This window comes from Lipotes vexillifer, unplaced genomic scaffold (assembly GCF_000442215.2).
Source record: "Lipotes vexillifer unplaced genomic scaffold, Lipotes_vexillifer_v1.1 scaffold858, whole genome shotgun sequence".
NCBI classification, from domain to species: Eukaryota; Metazoa; Chordata; class Mammalia; order Artiodactyla; family Lipotidae; genus Lipotes; species Lipotes vexillifer.
The window spans coordinates 1223081-1248461 of NW_006788467.1; the positions used below are offsets into that span (position 1 = coordinate 1223081).

A 25381-nucleotide genomic window follows, 5' to 3' on the forward strand; every position below is an offset into this window, starting at 1 on the left:
TCTTTCCCTCTCTTTCTTTTTGCCTTTGCATTCCCTTAGCAAGGCCAAACTTGGTACCCTGAAGACAAGCATCTTTTAAACTAATTTTCAGTAACATGGAAATTCGCAATATTGATCTCCCTCCTTTCACAAAAGCATTTAAAAAGTACTTCTAAATCCTGATTTACTTCTTTAGGTATGTTTTTAAATTCTAAAAATAATCATTATTGAAAAATTGGAAAAAAACATAGGGAACTTACAAAAATCACAATTCCACCATCCAAAGATGAGTGAAGAGGCTATTACAATTCATTCTTTCAAATTATGTTTAGGCGTCATTTTAATGTAATCGTTATTGTTGTCTCTATATAACCTAGTGTTCTGCATTTTCCATTTAACAGTGGATGTATGTTTAATTGGTAGCACATCAAGAAGTATTGCTATGTAAAGTATTTCTCATAGCGACTATATATGTGATTTCCTGGTGTGCAGAGACACTAAATGGTCGAGAACAGAAGCAAATGGAAGCACCTGGATCCTCCTGGGTGCCAGGAGCAGGCAGAGAAGTCCTTGGTAAATTTCTGAACATGTTCTTTGCCCTACCCAGTCCCCACTACTCCCCTGTGCCTGACTCTAGTGGTGGTCTCCCTACTCCTCTCCTGTATCCAGTCTGTATCTCCCAACCTCCACACCTGAGCTGAACCAGGACAGTCCCTTTGCTCCTCTGCTTCTGAACAATCCTTGACTACTTGGCCCCTTAGAATTCTACTCTGGTCAAAAGGTCCATCCTTTTCTCCTAAGCCCCAATTGCAGGAAAATCACCTCCTATCTCCTTCCCTTTCCCTCTCTTCTCTCACATTCTGAATAAGCCCCTCCCCTGTATGGGTTTACGTCTTGGGATTTGAGGGCGGGAGTCGGGAGAAGTGAACCAGGTTTGCTGAGCCCCCTCTTAAATCATAAGCTAAAATTTGTTCAACACCAACCTCTTTTGCCTTTCTTGTTTTTGGGTAGCATAACATGCATGTTCCCGTTTAGGGTCATCTACTTACAACTGAAAGAACTCAGAGGAAACTCTTGCCAATTCAAGATAAAAATTTAGGAGGTGTGTATCTAACAGGCCCCTCTTTCTACTGTGTTTGGGGAACACATGCTCCCCAGCATATGAAGGGAGAGTCAAGTTCATAACAGAGTACATTTTCTTTAAAATGCACTGTGTACCAAAAGCATCTGGATGCCTCCTCCTCCTGTGGGAAGGCTTTGGGTAGGCATGGAGATTTCTTACCAGTTAAGCTACATAGCAGATGTGGGGCTCTTGTCTTAGCAACAAACAAAAATGTATTAGGGTTTCACACACTCACTTGAGTATTACGTGACACCTACCTAGAACCCTTAATCTTGTTATTCTCACCTCTTAAAGGGAAAAATACAAAATTCTCCCTCTCTGGAATTGGGCAACCTAGTTATTTGATGCTTCAAAAGTATTTTGGACTGTATTTTATTTCTGAATTACTTCTTAATACCAAAATTCAAATACCTCGATGGGTAGTCATTCTGTTGTTCTTCACAGTGAAAGGGAAGTAAATGGTAAAAGTCAGTGGAACCAGTGGTAAATACCTATACTTTCTCTTAACTTTTATAGATAATAGCACATCTACATATTTGTGTATAACTTTGTGTTTCATATGTGTTCTATTATAAGATTCCCACAATAATGTTATTAAGGATATAGATAAGAAAAGATGTCACGGCAGTTAAATGACTAAGTCACTCCACTATTACGTGACTTATGAGAAACAGGGTCTATCTTCTGAGTGCTACTCAGTTCTCTTTCAAGATATCACTCTATCTCACAAACAATCTATTGGTCACAGATGATGAGAGGACAATAGATGGACTGAAAGAAATGTATGGTGTCAAGTAAGTTTGAGAGACAACAGATTAAACAACATTAAAGAGATTTGTTTTCATGAAACTCCTCCATCTTTAATAAGCTAATATAAAGTTAATTTGAACAGGGGGTCATTTGTTATCTTTTTTAATGGAGAACTGGGTCTAAATGGTTCCAGAACCTATTTTGGAAAGAAAAGGTTGTGGGAACATTTGGGGGCCCAATTAATCCATTTCTATAAACGTATGCTAAGGAAATTATCCAAAATATGAAGAATTGTATACGGTAAGGTTGTTCATCACAACATTGTTTATTATGAAACAACACAGAAATAATGGAAATGTTCAACAATAAAGGAACTTTAAGAAAAGTATGGTAGTCAATAGAATGTCACCTAGCCAATAACAATGATAGATGTGGATGCTGTGATAATGAGAAAAAATTATGTTATATTTTAATTGAAAAAAAACTGGATTAAAATTTCTTTTTACAATGAATACAGCTATGTAAAGAAACAAATCCACAGAAACAAAGGAAATGTACCAAAATGTTAACATTAGTTATAATAGGGTTATGGCATTATGAACATTTTGTTTTTCCTTTTCTATATTTTCTATTTCCTTCCCCTCCCTGCTTACCTGCCAAATAGAAAATATAGTGTATGGGACTGAGTTAGGAGCTTGCTTTTCTAGAGAGTGGCTGAGGTGTAGAAAACGTAAGCAAACGAATATACTGGGTTCACTCGACCAAATGATGCGATCTAACGATTGCACAAAGTCCTGGGGCGCCACACTGCCATCTTCAGGGTGCAATTCTTCATCCACAGACTCAGAACATGGCTCTGTCTGCGTGTGGTGGTGGTGAGGGGGTGGGTCTGATGTCTACCTGATGTCTGTCTCCTGCACGATCCTACGTGACTTAGAGGTTTTAGCACTGGATCAGCCAATGCTATCCAACTTCAACATCCAGAAGGGCAGAGAGAAGGGCTAAGGATGTTTGAAATAATCCCAGGAAGTCTCTTTCTAAGAGATTCCCCCAGAGACCAGCTCATTTCTGGGCAGGGGGGTGCGACTGGATAAGAAGTCAGGATTCCCTTGGGAATTGGTGCTTGGTTAGCTTAATGCCCTTTGTCTTTGGTGGACTTTGTTCCTTTCTCTGACCAGTCTCCCCCGCCACCCCCGCTTAACCTCAGGATGTTTTATGCAACATGGAATTACATGATATAATTAGCGAGTTGGTAGATCCCACTGAGCAAAGCCATTTGCTCCTTCAAGGAAGCATCCCTGGGAAGTTCTCTACTGATTGTGAGCCAAGAGTGCTGTTTTGCGTAATTACTGAGACACACTCAGAAGGGGTATGTATGTACAGTGGTTAAGAACATAATCTTAGAGTCTGACAGTTCTGGATTTAAATCCTGAGTAGCTATTTAGCCTTGGGAAAGTTACTTTTCACACCCTCAGTTTCCCCATCTGCAAATCGAGAATAATACTCTGTAACTCATAAAGTCATTTAAAGCATTAAATGTTAAAACATATGTAAAGAGCTTAGTATAGTGGCAAGCAGTCAATAATGGTAGCTAATTACTATTATTAGCTGCTGTAACTGTAGCTATTTGTATTTCAAAATACTGCTCTATTTTAAATGTGTGTGTTTCTTTACATTTTTCCTGAAGTCTGTAGAAAGGTTTCATTAATTAATAGCATCCCAATTAGGAAAGCACTGCTCTAGTTTACAGATAAGCCAGCCAGGGAATTATTTATAATTTACCCAGAATTGTTGAATTTTGTAGCTCTTCAGATCCAACAGTTTTGTTGGTAGTATCCTCATTTCGATAATCCAGCCTCAAAGAATTCCATCCAGTTAGTGAGGCAAGTTATTCCTTTCCTGAAACCACACGGGTCCCTCTAAACTGAGTTTCTGCTCTTCCTCTGTTTGATTTCTTAGTATAGTTTCTGAAGATTTTAACCACAACTGAATCAAAACTAACCAGCCTGTAATTTCCTGGTATGTCCCTATGGCTTTTCTTTTAAAACAAAACACACATACAAAATGGCATTACATTGGCTGGTTTCCAGTGTTTCGGGGTTTTAACTGGAGTAAGCTGGAAAACGTCTGTGAAATTTACCCTAATTTCTCTTTGTCGTTCCTTTGGAGCAGGCTCTGGGTTGTTTGGGCTTCATCATGATATCTGATCAAATTTAGGTGCTTTTAATTTTGAGATGTTTTAAGAAAAGTTTACCAATACCATCTGTCCATATTCTTTACTGCCTGTCTTCCACCTATTCAATTCTAGGACACTGAAAAACAAGGCAACTTGTACTAAACAGATAAGCCAGAAAGAGAAAGAACTGTTCTGCTTTTATATAAAAGATATGCTAAAAATATCCAAGAAAATATGGACTGGTTATTTGAATTCACAAATTAAAAGCACAGTTAGAATATATTTGGATCTTTTCCTAAAAAAACCTATCCAAATGTTCTGAACTCAACTCAGAGGCACAGACTAGATTTAGTTTGGCTGATTATTTAAATGGGTTAATTTTGCTTGTATTATAGCCATTTTTAATTTTTTGATGATTAAATGTTTTCTTTTAGCTGAATTCTCAATACATTTTAAATATTTTGATTCACAATGAAGTGTTTTGGTTTTTAAAAATGTTTATAATTAACATATAACATAAAAGTTGGAGTTAAAAAGAAGTAAAAAATGTGAAAAATACTGTAATATTCAGATAATGACTAAATTAAAACATGGTCAGAATAGAAATCAAGCAATTTGTTTTAAAATTATAATGAACCTTATGAAAATATATGTGATCAATACATTGTTTCTCTAAATGTTTGTTAAGTTAATGAATTAACAACAAATTGATAATGATATAACTAAAAATGCAGAATAAATGTTGAGATAATGATGTGCGCAAGGAAAACTTGTTTCTAAACAAAACTCTCTCTTATTCAGATTTTAAGATATAATAAAATCTAATTCGGGACTAATTATATGAAAGAATCATATTCAGAAGTTCTGAAATGCTGAAATACATTTCTAGAAATAAGGTATATTTTCTTCATTATATGTATATTTGGAAGTAATCAACAAGGTGTTTCTGAATATATAAAAGTTTTGAAATATATTCAACTTATTACAATTAGAGGCAGGGATTTGCCTCTCAGAAATTTATATGCTAAAGGCCTCTAAACTGTACTTCTAAGAAATATCTTCCTTGTGTTATTTTTTTATAATATTAATTATCCAGCAAACTTTTTTCATGGACAAAGCAAATGCAATGTTAAGCACAGCCCGGACTAAAGTGTTATAAATTATTAAAATTAGTGGAATCTAAAATAATGATATTTTCACTCTATCTGGCTATTGTAACTATATTATTAAGAAAAGTTTTGATGGTTAAAACAGAATCAAGGGGCTTCCCTGGTGGAGCAGTGGTTGAGAATCTGCCTGCCTATGCAGGGGACACGGGTTCGAGCCTGGGAAGATCCCACATGCCATGGAGCAACTGGCCCCGTGAGCCACAACTACTGAGCCTGCGCGTCTGGAGCCTGTGCTGCGCAACAAGAGAGGCCGCAATAGTGAGAGGCCCGCACACCGCAATGAGGAGTGGCCCCCGCTTGCCGCAACTAAAGAAAGCTCTCACACAGAAACGAAGACCCAACACACCCAAAAATAAATAAATTAATTAATTAATTTAAAAAGCAAGTTTAAAATAAAACAGAATCAAATATGTAGTATACATTACATTTTTTTCCATTGGGTTAAAAGGACAGGGACGTATTCATATTAGTAGTTTTTGTCCTCACTGTCTCCCTAGTATTTTCTGTAATTACTGCTATGGATATTTTTCAAGCATTCATTTTTAAAAATTCAATTCCAAAAATTCAACACAGAAGATACAAAACACTCTGGGTTGTACAGATGTAAACATAGAACTAGTATTTGAGAGAAAGCAACCACATATACCTCATGTTGATGTTAAAAAGCCGAAGAGACAGTCACTCCCCTTGCAGGAATCTCAGAATCTCACCCGGGGTTCAGAAAGAGGAAGAAATTGGGTAAAGTCCTCTTTCCTTTTTTTCCATTTTCTAAACCACAGCGTGGTGTCAGTTTTACATACTTTATACTTATTTTGCTTTCTGCTAAACTCCCTGGCTGACAAGCACTAACCTCCCATTGTTCCAAATGACCTGCTGGGCAGTGTTGTTGAAATGAACATGGATTATATCATCCCTCCATCAACTCCCTTAGTCTTGCCTTTACCTAGAATATTTTTCTGGATAGTTCTCCCTTCCAATCAGTTTTCATCAATTATTTAGTACTGACTCGGTGTGGTTGCAACTCAGAGATTTGGGGCTGGTGTTTCGGGAACCCAATCTAATGAAGACATCAAATTAGATTATGTAATTGCTGGCTCTTAATTGCTCAGAGTCCTCTTACGCATCTATTACTTTTTTATTTTTATAAATCTAAAATTCAACTCCCAATTCCTTAAGACTCTTGAATTTTCAACAAATAAAGATTATTTCCGTATCTTCAGAATCTCATAACTGTCTTATTATATTGTTCACATTTCAAAAAAAAATGCTGAGCAAAATAACAGTTCAGAAATATCTTTATACTGTTAGTTTTAAAAACGTTTCCTCGGTTGCCAGGATATTCCATTTATTGTTACTTAAAATTCGTTAACTGAAATCTAAAACCTACTCCTCTTACAAACAATTACCAAGACTTAAAACAGGTGGCAAACAAGGAAATTGACACTCTTAATGTGTTATGTATATTTGTAGGTGCTGTGGGAAAGCACAAAGCAAACAGAAGGTGCAAGAATTTTTGCAGGACTTAACAGTCTACTTTTTGTAGTTCAGATTCCCATGTGACACCGGAGTTTTAAAAAGACAAGAAACGATCTTTTGATACTAGTTTCAAATTTTCCAATTTTTCTTCTGCCAAGTCTTAACGTCCCTGAGTATTTTTTAAGGTACGAATCTCCTGTACACGTTGGAAAGAGCTTCATATAGATGGAAAACTATACCATCAACTGTTTTCAAATAAGAAGAATTTTTCTGGGGACAATATACACCACCCTAGTAAGATGCTAAATGCAGAATCTCTTTGAAAAACATACAGCCCTATATTACAAATTTAAGGTGGCATCATTATGTTTTTCTACAGTTACCCCGTCAAGAGTTCAATTCAAATAGGAAAGCCAGATTTGGTGGGGGGGGGGGTCTTAACAAAGGGGAAGTAGGTATTATTGGAACATGTTCACTTTTCTCTTTCTTCTTCCATGACTTGGTTTTGCCTCTCCCACTTAGAGGCATAAAGAAACAATTTACTTATACACCCATTTCATACATACACATGCACACATACACATTACACATGTACATACAGAAGCATTTGGCTTTCCAAAAATATTTCAGCATGATTTGGAAAATAAGAAAAACATCTCTCATTTTGACTAAGGTTAAATAGCAAATGGATTTGAAACTGGCATCACTTTGCTAAATATTTAAAATATTTTTTCAGATGAAAAATACAAATCTTTGGCAAACTCACAGATTGATTTCCATAGGCAAATTAAATGAAAAGTCTACACATGAAGAAATAAGCAGGTATATAATATAGGAGTAGAAGTAATGGAGCGCTGCTGAAATATTTAGATTATTAGGAAGATGCAGATGTAGCCCATTATTTTAATAGGTACTCCTATTGAATATCATGTAAAATATTTAAAATAGTTAGACCCTGACTTTGTGGGGTTTTCTCACCTTTTTATATTTACTTCTCCTGACTCTGTGTCTCTCCTTTGGCTCTCTAATTTGTTCCTAACATATAAATAGACTACCATAAAAAACAACCTCACCCACGTGCCCTGGGATACTGTCACATTTCTGCATAGGAGAACTTATTTTTAATGGGTTTGTCTTTGAGAAAATGTAATTCAACAGCGCTTTGGATAGGCTTTTCCCTAAAAAGTTGAGGCAACAGTTAAATGTGCTACATAACACTTCGTGGCAGGCTTACGGAGAGAGGAAGTGCCCCAGAGAACCTGGCTGCAGTTCACTCACTCCTTGCCGTCTTTAGAAAACCCACCATCACCCTCCCAGTACCTTCTTCTCGTTTTCCCGTCGCTGTTGGTCCTTCAATTTAACCTGGAGAAGCTGAAATTTCAAGAGTTTCCCTATCAGTGGTAAGGTGAATTTCTCTCCGCTGTCCATAATTGCTTTTGCTGCCGTTAAAACCTATGAAGAAACACAATTATTAGGAAAGTGGCATTTTATAACCTTTGGCATGTCTGTCAGTGATGAAAAGATGAAATGGTATTTTGAGTTTTGTAATATTTGTCTTGCCGCAAAGGTGCCTCATTGCGGGCCAAAAAAATTAGGGAAAAATGCCCCAATGCCATAAAGAGAGGCATTTACCCTCTACTCTAAGTAGATTGGGTTGTCTGAAAATGAACTTTTTCCAATAAGTGCTTCCCATGATGGTGCTAGACTCAGACTCCCAAACGTGGGTGGAGGAAAGACAGGTGGAGCTCTGTGTTAGGATGACCGGTAGGTCAGTTTCATGCTACAGAAAGTCTGTTGTTTGGCACAGCCAATAGTCCAAACTGTCAAACCCTGACTTCTTACGATGCTATAAATTAAATAGGGTTTTATAAAAATGGAAATGGCTATGTTAGCAGTCTTTCATTTCTTGGTGACCAAATTCAAATGAAAGATAAAAGCTGTTTGACACAGAGGCGCCGAGCGAATGCTGCTCCCGTACTCCCACCCCTTGCAATTTAAGGTTTATCCTGTTGGTATGCAGCCTAATTGGGGTGAAATAAGGTTATTGAGTTTTCTTTGGGTGAAGACAGCCACTAGGAACATACAGCTGTATTGTCCAGATGTGTGGCACTGACAGCCTGTTTTATAACTGCACTTTTTACAGCTTGTTTCCTCTAAATTTCACACAACTCTCTAACATCTGGGCCCTTTTCCTTGGAGCCCTATAACCACTTTATTTACTGCAAAAAGATAAAAAATAAAATCATGTAAAATATACCATGAAAAGTTGTTATGTATTTCTCTTTCTTCATGTTGTCTCCCTAATAAAGTTCACCTCAGCCGGAAGCACTGTCACAAAAGTAATCTAGTCAAAGTGTTTTTCGACTTTTGTTTTCAAGCAAGCATCAGATTTATTTATAACCTCGGGATGAATTAGGTGTTACTAAAATGTCCTGACATGTTGCTTTTCTCCCCCCCTTGGTGCAATTACTCCTCCAGGCGCATATGGTGTCAATTTCACAGCCTCAGTCTCAGATAATGATGGCGCACACCGCATCTCATCGGGCTGCGTCTTGTCTGAGGTTCATACCAGCCCTTGGTCAGGGCTTTCCTGACCAATCAGGTTCCTTATGACTTTTCACTTTGCCAAGGGAAATAGCTGAAAGAAAGGGAGATGGCTATTTTGCTTCTAACTGCAGATGGCCCTGTGGATTATCATATGCCAAAATGTAATCGGACCGCCTCGAGACCACATTGGGGTTTCCTGCATTGCAGTGCAGGAGGGGAAAGCCAGGGAAAGGACTCCTTTAAAGCTGCTGTTTCCAAAAACCAAAGGAACAAACCAAATGTCAGAAAGCTTTGCATGTGTCTAAGCAAACACCCTCCATGAAACAGAGCTCTTTGCTTTTTATGGCAGTTCTGCTCCTGCTAACACGATTTAGGGAAAGGGACATGATGGCTGTGATTTCTGGGAGCTGGAAAACATAAGGATACACCTGTGGAATCTCACCACTTAATGATGACCAGACTCAAGAGAGAAGGGAATCCTAAGGGGACAGACAGTCACACATAAAATGAAAGCTGTCTGATTGGGTCCAGCCTCAAAGGGTAGATGTATTTGGTTTGAAATGTTATTTTTCAATACCAGCTAAACAGTGTGCCGACTATCAGGCTTCTCTGTGACATCTGGTTCAAAATATACAGCTTTGAGTTTTGAAGCTCATAGCAGTCTAGGATGGGGCATTTCCCTGTGATACAAATATAATGACAGCGTTGAAGGGAAGTCAACACTGGACTGGGTCTCTTTTCCTGAAGACCTGTGAAAACAGGATATTTACCTATGTCTCGGGTGGTGTGGGTGAAGCCTGCCTGGTGTCACGGTGATGGATGGGATGTCTCTGGAGTTGTTTTCTATCCCCATGTCCCTATTAGGCTACGAATGTTACCTCACTGTGTTAAAATGTACTCAAAGCACAACAAAATGTCCCAAGAGAAAGGTGTTTTGCAGGCCATAAATGTTATTTCTGGTCAATCGAAAACTGTCTGTAGAGAGCTGGGTTTAAAACAAAAATCTGGCACAGCCTCAAAATAAGAATGATACCCTACTGTGAAATGGGGAGATTAGGAATAGCTGGGCAACCGTGATCTCATGGACACAGAGCCAGGAAGAGCAGTAGCGGGGCAAGCCCGGAGGATGCTCCCTCCTCCCTGAGCAGCCCAGGGCGACGCAGGCGGAGGCAGACTCAGTGCCGATGCCCACACTCCCGGAGAAGGGCACAGCACTGCACGTGGCACTGCTGGCAATGGCAGAAACCGGCACGCTTGTCCTTCCCAGAGGAGGCTGCTAGGAGGAGGTTTGACTCCCAGGCATGCCATTTTCTTTCTGTGCTTCTCCCAAAGGGAATGGTAATGTGAATCCTTAGGATAATTAATGTAAATGAAAGTCTCTGCTGAAAAAAATCTTAGACTGAAAATTTTTATGGAAGGTGGGTCATCTCCAGGAGAGGCAGAAAAAGAAAAAATGTTTATAAGTGAATTTCTACTGAAAAGTCTTTCTTCTCACACCCCATAGTTCACACTTCCAGCCAATCAACAGCCAGTAGTTTGGTCTCAGATGAAAAACAAATCCTTAGAGGGCCTTTGTTTGAAGGATAAGTCTTTGAGGGAAGAAAAAAACATGTGCAGAAGACACAGATTTTAAGGCTTCCCTTCCCTTGCCTTACTCGTATTAACTGAGATAATAATCAAATCTTCAACCTTCCAGCATTGTAAGGGTTACTTGTCCAGTATCTAGTCCATGTGCGTGTGTCTCTGTGTATCTATCTCTGTGTGTCTGTGTATCTGTACGTCTCTGTGTGTCTCTGTTTGTGTCTGTGTATCTATGTATCTGTCTGTGTATCTGTACGTCTCTGTGTGTCTGTATGTCTGTGCATCTGTGTGTGTCTGTGTGTCTGTGTGCTGGGGAGGTAAGCCGACCAGGGCAGTAGGTCTTGGGAGGATGAGGGATACAAGAGAAAAAGGGAGCCGTGAGCTGATCAGGGTTGAGGAGTAATTAGACAAACCCCATAGTTTCCAGAACTAGGCAGAAAAACAGCCCTAAGTGGGTTAAAACCTAGGTACTCATCAAGCCAAAATACCAAATAAATGAGCCTGGCATGAGTCAGAAACTTAAAAAATGCGTCTTGTGGGCAAATGAGACTTATTAAATGGAGAAAAACTGTTCCCAGACGAGGCCTGTACGTGTCTCCTGGACCTACTCAGGCCAGGCCTTGGGGCCTGCCAGGGCTGGGGGGACATCCAGGCCAAGCTACCCGAGGTGCTTGGTTCTGGGAAAGACTGGTGTAGGAGGAAATTTAGCGTGCAAGAGTGCAGCTGAGGCAGGAAGACACGATTGTAGATATCTTATTTTGAGGGTGGATGCCCTTTGTCTGTTAGGAAGTTTGTGATTCTGAGCACACTAAGAAATAAAAACATTTCTCTCTTTATCACTGACCTGATTCAAAGACGTATGTCATATTTACTACCTAATGATCTGATCCAACAAAAATACACCAAATGAGCCAAATTCTTTCCTTGCCTGGGGATCAGGCCCACCCACAGACACTAGTGCCCTCCCTTCCCGTCTTCCATCCTCTCTGTGGATCCTCCCCACATTAGTAGTAAGCACGGCATCGGTTGGGACAAACACTTAGAACGGCTCCACAGATTCCCATGAAAACAAAATGTATGTGTGTGCACAAATGCATGTATACATACAGACGTATAAACACATATGCATACATATACGTATGTGTATACATGATACATAAATAGATAGATGATAGATAGATAGATAGATAGGACTTCCATGAGGTCTGCAGGTCTGCTGCCAGGCTTCCCTGGTGTGCTTACAACAAGGCACAAGGAACAGCTTGAATCATTGCTTAACTTGCTGCATGTTCAATCCAGGTGAGTTCTGAGGAAGGGTAAAGCTTTTGGATTTGCATTTCTCTTGCCTGGGACAAACCAGGGAAAATAGGTGGTGGAGGAGAGGGAAAGGTGTGGTTATGTGGGGCAGAGAAGGGGAGGATGATGGGAGAGGGATGGGGTGAGGAAAGGCTTTTCCTCCAGGGACTCCAAATATAGCCACCATTTTTTCCGAAAAGCCTTTTGGTTTCAGGGCCCTCCTTGAGGGTCCATGGTATTTGTTACAGTAGCTGCAAAAATGCGTAAGAAATGATTTCACATTTAACCCATTATTCTTGGGTCAATGACTTAGGATTGGTTTGGATATATAAAGACCTCAGCAAATAGGAGCAGAATCCATAAACTTGGACCAGTCCAAACTAGCCCAGGGCGGAGCAAACAGGTTTTTGACATGCAGATCTAATTCGCTTTGTTTCTTCGTTCGTTCTTTCATTCATTCATTCATTCATTCATTTGGTACCACATTCTTTTGTTTCTCTCATTTCCTTAATATATGACCAAGTGCAATAGTTCCTCATCATGGTAAAAAGTGCAAGCAGTACCAGAAGGATGTACAATGAAAAGAAAATGCTTCCCCAATCTCCTGCATTCCATTAACCAATTCTTGTGTATCCTTATGTAATTTCCTATGCATATATAGACATATACTTATATCTTTTTATATTTTAATACAAATAGTATCACACTTTCATATTGTCAAGTGGTTTGTGTTTTTACATCCAAAGTTATCTAGGACACCTCTGTATGACAGAAGAGACCATTTATTACTCATAGCGCAGAAGTAGCTGTGTATGTGTTTATGTGTCTTCATGTATAAATAGTCTTTGCATAAATGTAATTATGAATGTCAACAGAATTCAGGCCAATCTCAAGGTAAAAATCAGTGTATAACATTATATTTGGGTTTCTTGAAATTATATTCTAAAACTAAGCATTAAAGTATGCCCAAATAAATATGTTTTTTAAAAAAGTTATCTAGGACGGCTTTCTGTGCTGACATGTATTGCTTACACATGTATTTTTAAATTATTGGCATAACCTCCTATTGTATGGGTGTTTAGTCATTTATTTATAACCAGTTTCCTATTGATGGACATTTAGGTAATTTCAGGGTTTTTTCCTACTAAGTTCATGTGTATTTTAAATATTTATTGATACTTCCAAATTGACATTTGAAAAGTTAGCAGCATTTTTATTTCCACCACCACTATACGAAAGGGTCTGTTTCCCCCACTGCCTGCATTAACGCTGGATATTCTCCAACTTTTCTTTGTCTATATCACTGCTGACAGATCTTCCTGTGATCATGGAAGTGTTCTTTACCTGTACTGTACAAAAGAGTAGCCACCAGCCACTCGTGGTTATTGAGCACTTGAATATTGCTAGTGTGACTGAGGAATTGAAGTTTTAATTTTATTTTTTAATGGATTAAATTAAAATGTAAATAGCCACATGTAGCTAGTGGCTCCTGTTTTGGTCAGAACATGTCTGTGTGATAGTGAAAAGTGATTCAGTTTATATATATATATATATATATATATATATATATATATATATATATATATATATATATAAACTGAATCACTCTGCTGTACACCTGAAACTAACACAATACTGTAAATCAACTATACTTCAATATATAAAATAAAATAATGGGGCTTCCCTGGTGGTGCAGTGGTTGAGAGTCCGCCTGCTGATGCAGGGGATGCGGGTTCGTGCCCCGGTCCGGGAGGATCCCACATGCCGCGGAGCGGCTGGGCCCGTGAGCCATGGCCGCTGAGCCTGCGCGTCTGGAGCCTGTGCTCCGCGACGGGAGAGGCCACAACAGTGAGAGGCCTGCGCACTGCAGCAATAAATAAATAAATAAATAAATAAATAAATTAAATTAAATAATAATGTTTGTTTAATCATCCCATCACTTTGTCCCTTAGATTTTATGCCAAAACTGAAAGGAAAGATATCCTATTTGGCACCATCCTTGGCAAAGTTTATTAATGTAGGAAATGCTTACATGCCTTATAAAATAGTAATGGTGCACTCAGATGTTACACAGTGAAAGGTAATGGAAATCTGTGACTTCCAGGCTAAGACATTTTTTCCTGGTCATTTAAGAAATGTGCCCTTGTACAGGTGAGGATAAACAGGGCTGGTCCAAGGCAGAATTCAGAAAGATACAGAGCACCTTTTTGCTTTCTAAATCCCTCCTGCTGCTAAAATAGAAAAGATTTAACTTGGTAACTCACTTTGAATGAATTTTACTCATACCAGTGACTAAGCTGTATTATAAAATTGTATCCCTTATTTATAGAATGAAAGGGACTAGCAACTGATGATAGAATTTCAAGCAAGAAGTAACAGATGTGGCATTTGAGAATTTAGGATGGGAGGTAGCTATTTTCTCTAACCTGAAAGCTTGCAATGCCTAAGGCTGGCTCTGAAGATAAATATGGTTTCACCTTTGTGGCACTGGGAGGCTGCAGTGTGACAGCAGTCTTGTGGCCATGACTAGTTCCCCATGCATCCACCCTCAAGTTTCACCGCCTGAAGTTGCTCTTATACACCAGGGCTAGGTTATTCAGAGGAAGGGCTCTGAAGGGAAAATGGAAATACCCTTCAGATTACGGTCAAAGGAGAAGCATCAGAGAGGGTGAGTGGGTAGGTGGGGCAGAAAACCGGTGAGACAGCAGCTCTGTATTGTGAGGGAGGAGTAAAGGCAAAGGAAGCTGCTCTGGGGAGTAAGACCTGGGACTTGTCTGTGTGTGACTGTGTCCAAGCGTGTGTGGATATGTGGTGTGTGACTGTGCGTGACCACGAGACTGTGCACAGACTCATGGGTCTGTGTGCATGCATGTGCCTGTGTGTGCATGTCTGCACAAGAGTATGTGTGTTTAGGTAGCTGCCTTTGGGGATGATTAAGATTATTAAAAGATACTCAGTTTCTCAAAACATTGGCAAAACTGAGATTGCAGATACTGAAGAATTAATAAAAAGAGAAGAATACTAATATTTTTGATTGACACCTTAAAAGTAATACTGCTGTTTACCATTTTTAGCTAATTATTCTGCAGAACACAAGTGCTTATGTTTATCATTAAACACGTCAGATTAAATATGTATAATTTACTCATCAAAGTAAACTGTAACTATATAGGCCATCTCCAAAGTGTGTTGCTTATGCATTCTGCTTTTGTCTTATATACGCTATATCTGCTTATAAAATGACAAAGTCAGAGGAAGTATTGCCCCAGTGTGTGTGTGTGTGTGTGTGTGTGTGTGTGTGTGTGTGTGTGTGTGTTTTTCACAAAGTTCTCAATGTTTAGAGTCAAGGGCTGCTTTAGATGGGACTGATTCTGCATGTTTGATGAAAAGGATGGATGAGCAGGTGATGTCAAGTGACTGAAAAGGGCCACTTAAATGGAGATGCCCTCATAGGAAAAGATTCCTGTTGGGAATTTTAGGTCCTCTGGTACAAGGGATGATGACCCAGCTGCTGAAGCCGTAACTACTCACGGGCAGCAGAAAGCAGAAGCACGGGCTGCGTTTGCATTCCAGTCTTCTCAAATACCACTGGGTGGCCTTGGGAAAGTTATCAACTCCTTTAAACGTCAGCTTTTTAAGCTACAGCAGGGTTTCTCAACAGTGGCACTATTGACATTTTGAGCCAGCTAATTCTTTATTGCAGGAGGTTTTTGCATGCACTAGAGGATGTTTTTAGCACATCCCTGGCTACCCCACTGTGACAACCAAAGGTATCTCCAGACATTGCCAAATTTCCCTGGGGGACAAAACTGTCCCTGGTTGAGAACCACTGATGTACAGAAAGAGAATATGAATAGTGCTGATCTCACAAGACTGTATCAAGCACTGCATGAAGAAACACATAAAAAGACTTAGCATGGTGAATGATCTATGCACAGTAAACCCTCACTAAAGTGAGCTCTTACTGTTGCTATGCTTACATCCAGGGCAGGATTGGAATTCTTACATCCAGGGCAGGATTGGAATTCTTGAAGACCTTTCAGCTCAGGTTGGGGGAAAGAAAAAAGTAATGGAGAGATGTGCATGTGGGCAGGCAGAAGGGGAACCTTAATTTATTATCAGCTGGTGGTAACCTGGTTGCTCCTTTCATTTAACCCTTTCTCTGCTCTGACAAGGACAAATCAAGATGCATTTAGGGAAAGCAGAGATAAAAAGAAAAGGTGTAAAACAGATTCTGTTATGGTGCAGTGTATTCTGGGAGGGGGAGAGGAGGAAGTCTGTTATTCTTAATTTCTTCTAAAATGAGACAGAGTAATGATCTGAGTGTTCTGCAACTCCTCAGCCTCCCTTCCTGTTCCCTCCACTTTCTTCCCTCCTTCATTCCTCCTGCATTTACTGGGTGCCAACTACATTGCAGTCATTGCATTGCTTGATCCTTTATGTGTCTAGTCTATCCAGTTCACATTCTTTAAGTAATGAATAATTTCCAATGAGGCATAATTGGAAACACAGCTGGAAGGAGCAGGGTAGCAGTGAGAGGAGGCAATGGAGAGAGACAAGAGGAAAGAAAAAGGATAGGAATGACTGCAACACATTTTCTCACTTTGAGCAGAGGAAAAGAAAATAATCAAGCAATATGAAGCTGTCCCTACATAAATTTCAAGGTGACAGAAGACCTGGGTTCCATGTAGGTCATCCTGTCTGTCTAACGCAAATGGAACGTTATGAAAGGGCTCAGACCACAGCTTGGTGAGAAGTTCATAATGATGATAAATATCCATAGCAGGTGACTCCTGGATCATTTTCAGCTGTCCATAATTAAACTGGTATCCATCTCTCGACAATGTCAGGGCTGTGAAATAATTCCAGCCATTGGACCCCTTACATCTGAGCTGAAATGAAATAATATTTGGCAGTAACAAGGAGTCACTGAAACTAAATAAACAACCCCTTTCAAGACTATATAAAAGTCGGTAACATAATAACATTTGACAGGGATTAAGACCTCTTTGGAGCCGTAAGGAAGTTTCAGAAGCAGCAATAACAAATACATAGAAGGTAGAACAGATCTATGCTTTAACAGACATGTATAATTTGAAATGTGATGAATTTCCCAAGGGAGAGGTGCATTTTGAACATCTAGTATGCTCATGTCAAAAAGCACAGGACTTATCTTAGAAACGTTTGTTGGACTTACTCTTCCAAAGAAGGAAAAAGCAAAGCTTTCCTTTTTTTAAAAAAGTTTAAATTTATTTATTTTTATTTATTTGTTTTTGGCTGCACTGGGCCTTTGTTGCTGTGCGCGGGCTTTCTCTAGTTGTGCGAGCGGGGGCTAATCTTCGTTGCGGTGCGCGGGCTTCTCATTGCCGTGGCTTCTCTTGTTGCAGAGCACAGGCTCTAGATGCGCGGGCTTCAAGATTTGTGGTGGGCAGGCTCAGTAGTTGTGACTCGTGGGCTCAAGAGCAGAGGCTCAGTAGTTGTGGCACACAGGCTTAGTTGCTCCATGGAATGTGGGATCTTCCTGGACCAGGGATCGAACCCATGTTCCCTGCACTGGCAGGTGGATTCTTAACCACTGCACCAACAGGGAAGTCCCTAAAGCTTTCCTTTTTTAAGTAGCGTTTGGGTTTTTGTATACCCACAAAATAAAGGCACATGAAGCTGAATGCGATAATATGGGAAAGGATGCTATAGGAAGTTCAGATATATATTAGCTTTAGGTGTATATTAGTAGCATATGATTCTATTATCATGGTAATCCTTTTTTTAATTTTAGATCAAGCTCTTTTCCTCAGTCCCAAGATGCCCCCACCCCTCTGAAGTCATTCTTGGTTCTTTCAGCTTGTCATGAAAGCTACAACTGAACAACCCTACGACTTTTTTGAATCTTCCCTAAGGGAGCTGGCTCTCTTGTTTTGGAATTATTTGTGTGCAGGGTTTGTAATCTCTAGGAGCTTGGAAAGGCTGATCCTGATGTGATTCATCTGTCTCCAACCCCGCATAGAATCGATGCATATGTCATTCAATAAATTTAAAATAGCTTTTGGAGTTATTTCTTGTTCGACTTGAAGTTGGGCGTTTTCCAGTATTCATAGCTACCATCACAAAGGTCTAGGAGTAGACTGCAAGTAGCAGTAGGTTCTCAGGCTAAATAAGTAACACATAAGTGGCTACATAGCACACACTATGTGCCAGATAAGGACTGTTCCAACAGTGGTACTAAAATAATCTAAGGATTGCACTTTAGATAGTCTACCTCATTTAACTCTCACCTTCCCTCTGAGGTAGGGACTCACCACCCCATTTTATAGATAAAGAAACTGAGGCCTGGTGATCACAAGTAAGTAGTAGCTGTGGGATCTGAACTCAGGCCACCTAGTTCCAAGGTCCTACTCTGCATCACCATATTTGGTGGCCTCACAGAAGCCTTTTCACCCCTGAAATGGAGCTACCAGGCTCCCATCTAGTATCCCAGCCCCTCCCCAGTCTCTATACCCAGTCCCTATCTTAGCTGGAGGGATGTAGAGCTTTTTAGCTTTTTAGCTTGCTTTTCTTTTTTTTATGTTTAAATACTCAACTCCCTTACTAGTTTTGTCTTTACCTGGTGCCTCCACTCTAGAGAGCTGTGCTTCTTTCTTTTCCTGAGACCCCTCAGATCCTAAAATAGCTCTGAAAGGTGGCAGAATGTGCCACTTTGGCATAAGGATTATTCTGAACTAAAGGCACTTGAAAAGCGGCAGATGCAAGAAGGGCATTCTAATCTCCCTTTTTCTTCATGAAAACAGGAGATAAAAGCTTCCATGTGAAAGATGCCCTCCCTGTACCGGAAGGAAATTAACATAATCGTCCCTGAGGACCAGAAGTTGACAGAGAATTCTATACACGAAGACCTTGCTAAAATAATTCTTAACTTCTTTTAGCCTCCCCACATAGTCTACCTACTTTTTCACACTGCCTCTCTCTGTTCAACCCAATATAAAGGGCCACAGTTCTTGCCATTTCTTTGGGAGTGGGGCTTCATTTCCCTACGAGGGCTCCTGTGTCAGGTAAAACGTATGCAAGTTTGCATGCTTTTCTCCTGTCCATCTGTCCAATGTCATTTAATTCTTGGACCCAGCCGAGAAGAAGCCTCAAAGGGTAAAGGTAAAAAGTTACCTCCCTTCATCTGTCTCTCGTCCCCAGGCCTGAACTCATGTCTTAGAAACTCAGGCTGGCATCCACCTTCCTTTCCTAGTCATCTTCTCCTTCGATCCTAGACCATTCCCCTAAAATCCTGCCTCAGTCTGAGTCCAGTGACTGATACCCTGCTAGTCACTGACTGGCCTAGATATCTGAGTACGGCTGGTCCCTGAACTTCCTGCACCCCAGTGCCAGACCACTAGGTGAGTCATTTGCCATTTAGTTAGATTCCACGTTCCACTTCCTAGACTGGAAGTTGCTGGGTGCCCACCCACACCTTCCTTCCTTTCTGGGAGAATCTGACTTTTTTTAGGCGGTCATCCCTCTCCCAATTGGCTTATGTGCCTCTGGGGACTCGCAGCTCCAGGGGTGGACCCCTTTGTAACTAGAAATAATCCTAACCTCCTTGGTCCAGGATTGGTTCAGGATGAGGTTGTGACCTAGTTCAGGCCAGTGGGATGTGAGGAGTGGTCTCCTGGGGTTGCCGGATCCCATTTCCTCAGTCCTGATGCTTTCGGAAGAGGCTGCAGCCATCCCACCACCACAGGAAGCTGGAGCCACCAGACAGATGGAGGAAGGGTCGTTCCTCACAGATGCAGGAAGTGGGGCTGGAGCCTGTGGGCTAAGCTGACCCCCAAACCTGTCTAGACTTCTAGTTATACAAGCCAGTACACTCCCTTTTGTTTAAGCCAGTTTTATTTTTTTTCTGGTGAATTTAGAAGTAAGGTGACCAAGCTGGTACCGATATGGTGAGATTCATGCCTTCAAACTAATAGAGACTTTTTTTTAAAAAAAAACAGTGATTATGTGTCTTTCAGGTCAGCAGCATCAGCATCTCCTGGGAACTTGTTAGTCATGCGAATTCTTGGGCTCCGCCCAGACCTGCTGCATCTGAGGCTCTGGGGGTGGGCCCAGCAGTCTGTGGTTTAACAAGCTCTCAGGTGATCCTGACGTACTCAGGTTTGAGAGCCCCTGCTTTCTGGTTTCTTTGGTGGCCTTTCACACTAACATAGTTAAATCACATATTATCAGCACCCCTGCGTCCCTTGTTCTTAGTAATGTGCATCTATATTGCTTAATTTTTTATATCTCTCTTTCTAAAATATAGAGTCACCAAGCTGCTCATTTCAGAGGACAGCCTGGAGTGGGATTTCTGCTAATGTCCTGCTGGGCAAAGAATGTATTCAATGTGTCAACTCTCTCCTCTTTCCCCCTCAAAACTCTACTCCTTCGCAATTATAAAAAAGCTGTAGTGTTTCTCTAGCTTGGTTGTGGACAGTATTCTTCAAGGCTATTGCTGCCTCCTAACTTTCAATCTATGCCAAACCTGTCCCATATAGAGGCTTGTTTTCTAAGTTTTCCGTGTCCTCTCCTAATCTCTTGGACTCATAGAGGAAGCATAAAGGGTATTGATGTCTCCTGGCTGGCTACTGGGAGAGCCCTTTGTGAGCAGACGGATGCTGCCTAGTTTCCCATAAGTGTTTCTCTGTGTGCCCTGTGGACCACCTGCCCCATAATCCCTGGGACCCTAGCTAAAGACACAGATTACCTGGGATCTACCCCCAGAACAACCAAATCAGTCTCTGGAGGTGAGGTTCTAGGAGCATAAAGTTTCAACAAGCATTCTAGAGATTCTTAAATACCCTTGAGTTTAAGAACTGGGGCAAAGGTCATTTACATATTGACCCTGGGATGACTAACCGAGTGTTTTCCCAGGGCTTGGTACTTTCAGTGCTAAAACTGAAAGTTCCTGGCACCCAGGACAGTTGGTCACCCTAAGATAGCAAGTTCTCAAGGCGAACCATTTGGAGACTGTCAGAGCTAAGGGGATAGTGTCATTAGTCTGACTTTATCCCTTGCTTTGCTTTCCCCAGTCTTTCTAGCCCATAGAAGAGGGGTGTATTCCAGAAACTGAGAGTGACTGAAAGCACTCGAGGGGTGGGGGTGGGGGGCCAGGAGTGGCAGGGGGGGGGGCAGGGGGGGGGGAGAAGGAGGGGAGAGAATTAGGGGAAACTTGACATTGAAGAAGTAAGCAGGGGTGAGGCCACCAGCTGCTCAAATAACATACTAAAGGAATTTGGATTTTATCTTGAAAGTGCTAAGGAGACACAGAGTTTTAAGCAGGTAAGAGACATGATCAGATGTATAGAGGTCTCCTTCTGAGTCCTGGCATTTCATTTATCTTCAGTGACTGTTCTTATGCAGCAAAACCCCCAGGCTTTCTTAGATGTCTTGGTAACGCATGGCAAACCTCAAAACCCTTGAATGTGTATTTCAGGGCTTACACTCTGTACCCTCCCCCTCCAGCTTTGTTTGACTGTCATTTGCTTCTAGTACTAGAGGCATATATGTTGATCAGAGGTATTCTGATTTGCTCAGAGGCTATAGACAGAGAAGTGGGCAGACAGGCAGTAGTACCAACTGCCTTGAAGAGCAGGGGAATGAGCAAAGCATGAACATTCTCTGGCCCTTCTCAGGTCACTGTTACTTTGGCAGAGCTCAACAGATTGGAGAATGTAAATATCCTAAAGGCAAGGGCCTTCAATGGTACTTCTGTTTCTCCAGCTCTGAGAACAGTGCCTGGCACAAGTGCTCAAAAGTGAAAGAATGGATGGAGGGATGAACACTGGGCCATGGAGAATGGGAGGAGGAGAATTAAGTGGGGCCATTGTCCCGTTCTGGGTGGTGGCGAGGGGGAGCCCGAGTGCAGACGGAGAGTTCACCTTTGGGGAGGATGGCCCCTCTCCCGGCCCCATGAGCAGCACGTGGACATAGGTGTGGCTGCGTCTCTCCAAGTGCAGGCTTGGGAGTGCCTGGATGCTTGTTGAGAAGGTGTGTTCCTGGACTTTCCTGAAGACACCCCCGATCCCCGTCATTGTGGCTGGGCTCTTCCATAGGCATTTTTAAATGAGCTCTGCAGGTGATTTGGAGGCTTGCCACTTCGAGGACCACTGACACAAAGAGGCAAGAAGAGGCTTAGCAATTGGAAGGGCTCACACCAAAGGCCTTCCTGCAACAGCCCTTCCCAGATTCCCCTGTCTGAGACAATTCTCCCTGGTCCCGCTCCCTGGCCCTTGTTCATATATCCATCCAGCCCCCTCCTGCAGGTGCGCCTGTATTAGCAGCCTTGCATGCGTGTCCTTCTCCTGCAGGGCACCTGGAGCTTGGCAGGGCCCCCAATGATGGCTTCTTCCTTTTTGTAACCCTCACAGCATCTAAAATCTGCTTTGAAATCAAAGCAAATATTCCTCATTCTGAATTTAGACAACAGTGGTTCCCCTCCCATTATCACAAGAAATCCAAAAGCAAAATTCCATAATCATTTCGCTTTCATGAATTCCGTAATCACAAAACACAGCCGATAAAAATATGATTAAATGTTTAACCTTACAATTTTTGCTTATCAAATTGACTAAGATAAAAAAATACAATGTTGAAGAGGGTGTGGTTAGATTGGAACTGTTAGAAGGAATGTAAATTGGCACAAATTATCTCGAATGCATTTTGACAATGTATGTCAAGAGCTTTACAAAGATTTATATACTTTGACTCAGTAATTACACTTCTTGAAATTTTTCATAAGGAAACAATCAAGGTCCTCACTATTGGTAAACAGTCTAAATTTAGCAAAAGGGGGAGTGGCTAAGTGAATTATTGAATAGAGACATGCTTTCTATTATACAGACACTGTATATGGATTTAGAAAAAGGCTAATGTCATAATATATGAAAAGGACATGAAAGAAAGTATATATAGTTCCTATTTTTTACAAAGAAGCATGAATCTCTGAACGGGGGAATAGTCTACAGATATTTAGGCGCCTAATACTATATGGGCTATGCTCTTTCTACATTTCCCAAATTTCCTACAATTAACATGCACTGTATTGCTTTTTAAATAAAACAGCTAATAAACGAAATATACAGTGTAAATGCTATACAGCAATGGAGTGTTATTAATAGTGCCACCCTTCCATCTTTCTGCAGAATTTTTCCTGCCCGCCGATTCTAACATCTTCACCTCTCATATTACTTTCCAGCTCAGAATTCCTCAATGGATCCCATACCGAAAGGATAAAGTGTTCACTCCTTAGCAGGGCACACCAAGCCCTTTATGACCTAGTCTTGACACACTTGTCTGGTCTCGTTCCTAGCTGCTCCTTCCACTTTCCCTCCTATCCTTCAGGGATGCCCACTATTTGGAATTTCTTGGTTATGCCGTGCTGTCTATATCTGCCTGATTTTGCCTGGGCTGATTCCTCTGCCTAGAATTCCCCCTCCTCCTTCCTTACTTCATAAATTCCCCATTCAGCTTTCTAGCCATTTTCCTAAAACCCTTCCGTCAAAACTTTAGAAAGATTTAGGCGTTGCTCTGTGCATTCAATGTACCCTTAACAACTTTGTTGTTATCATATGGTAATAAGCTTCTCATTTCCATATCTGTCTTTTAGGTTGAAGGCTGGAATTCACTTTATGATGGGCACATGGTAAACAACCAATACAATACATGCTGAATGAAAGAATCAGCACACAAATCACAAAGCCCTTCACAAACATCGTGCAGGTTGTCCCTTGTAAAAGGGTACCCTGTGACGGCCAGTGTGGCTGACATCCGGCCAGCCCTCCTCTTGCGAAGCCAGTATGCTCAGAGGCTGGGAAAACGCTTGGCACTAGTTCACTAATTGAGAAAGTGACTGGTGTCAGGGGAAGTGCCTGATGTGCCAGAGACTCACTCCACAGACCCATTGCACAAACATTTATTGTGTCCAGCCAAAGTGCGAAAATCAGTGGATTCGGTCTCCAAATGCACCCCTGGGCATGAGCAAGATTATCAACCAAGGGGGGGAAAATATCAGAACCCCTGATCACATTTGCCTTTATTTTGTCCTTTTTAATTCTTAATTTTGAGGATGTTCTATGATATTTGTAATATGTTCATATACACACACACAATGTACACGGAACAAACGCTCAATTTTTCTTTGAACTGATGGGATATGTGAGCAAAATAACTTGGGATTGCTAGCCTAGAGCGCTGGGGTTTTAGTGATGAATAACACATGTCCTCTAATGCTCATGCCGTTCACTACAAAGTAGCAGGAGGCAGATACAAATAAACAACCACAATATAACACAGCAAGATGAACTTTGCCTGCGGGAATCCAAGAAGATTTCACAAAAGAGATGGCATTTGAACAGGGTTATTTGGCTGCTAAATGGGAACATTTAAGTCTAAATTTTACATAATTCTATTTAAGTCGGTGCACTTTGCACTTACTGAGGAAGGAGCATAAAGTGAATGAAGTGCAAAATGGCTAAAAAGGGATGAGCTAGAGCTGCTACAAAACTGTGGCATCATCACCTAAAGGGATGGAGATATGTGTGTGTTTGCTTACGGTGCAAAGTAGACGTGGTTTGATATAGAAATTCTAGATTTACAGTCACTTCATCATTCTTGATCAAGTTCTACCCCAACCTTTTATCTCCTCAAAAAAACCCCAGGCCCCAAGGGCTCTAGAGAAAATCCTAAGTTAATATCTGCCAACTTGTATTTGTATTTTCCCTATCTAATTTGGTTTATTTATTTTACAACTTTGGGCAGAGGGGCCAGGTATTCTAAGTGGGGAATGTCTTCAGGACTGGGAATGATGTGAATGACTGATAAAGTCTAATCCAAAGTCTGAGGCCAAATGTGTGCCTGCAGAAGCCTGTGTTTGGCACAATTCTTTTAGAAACTTTAAGACCGGGGGAAACACTTCCTCGGTAACAGCACTAGAGAAAACTCCCAGAGGGCTTGCTCCTTTGTTTAGGTGAATTACTAAGCAGGTTAAACTTAACTGTCAGCTCCTTGACTGTAGGGACTGTGTCTCAAAGAGCTTGAAGTAACAGGGTGAAGCCTGAATTTGGAGCCTGCGTTCCAACATGGGGCTCTGACGTTATCAGCTGCGGGCGCGAGGCAAGTCACTTAACCTCTTGGAGACTCTTTGCTCGTTTGCTACATGAGAATAATAAGATGTAAGTCAGCTTCACAAGGTTGTTGGGATCAAATCTACATTGTGTGTGAAAAGCATTTGATACTCTAAAAGGCATCTTCCAAATGTGAGTT

General features: G+C 41.0%; 1 protein-coding gene across 1 annotated transcript in view; it reads right to left on the reverse strand.

Moving 5' to 3' along the window:
- SPAG17 (sperm associated antigen 17) overlaps positions 1-25381 on the reverse strand; it is a 227316-nt gene that overhangs the window by 161676 nt on the left and 40259 nt on the right. The window contains exon 4 of the mRNA XM_007461630.1: positions 7994-8125. Within this exon, the coding sequence (XP_007461692.1) occupies positions 7994-8125 (132 nt within the window). The remainder of the gene's footprint in view (positions 1-7993; positions 8126-25381) is intronic.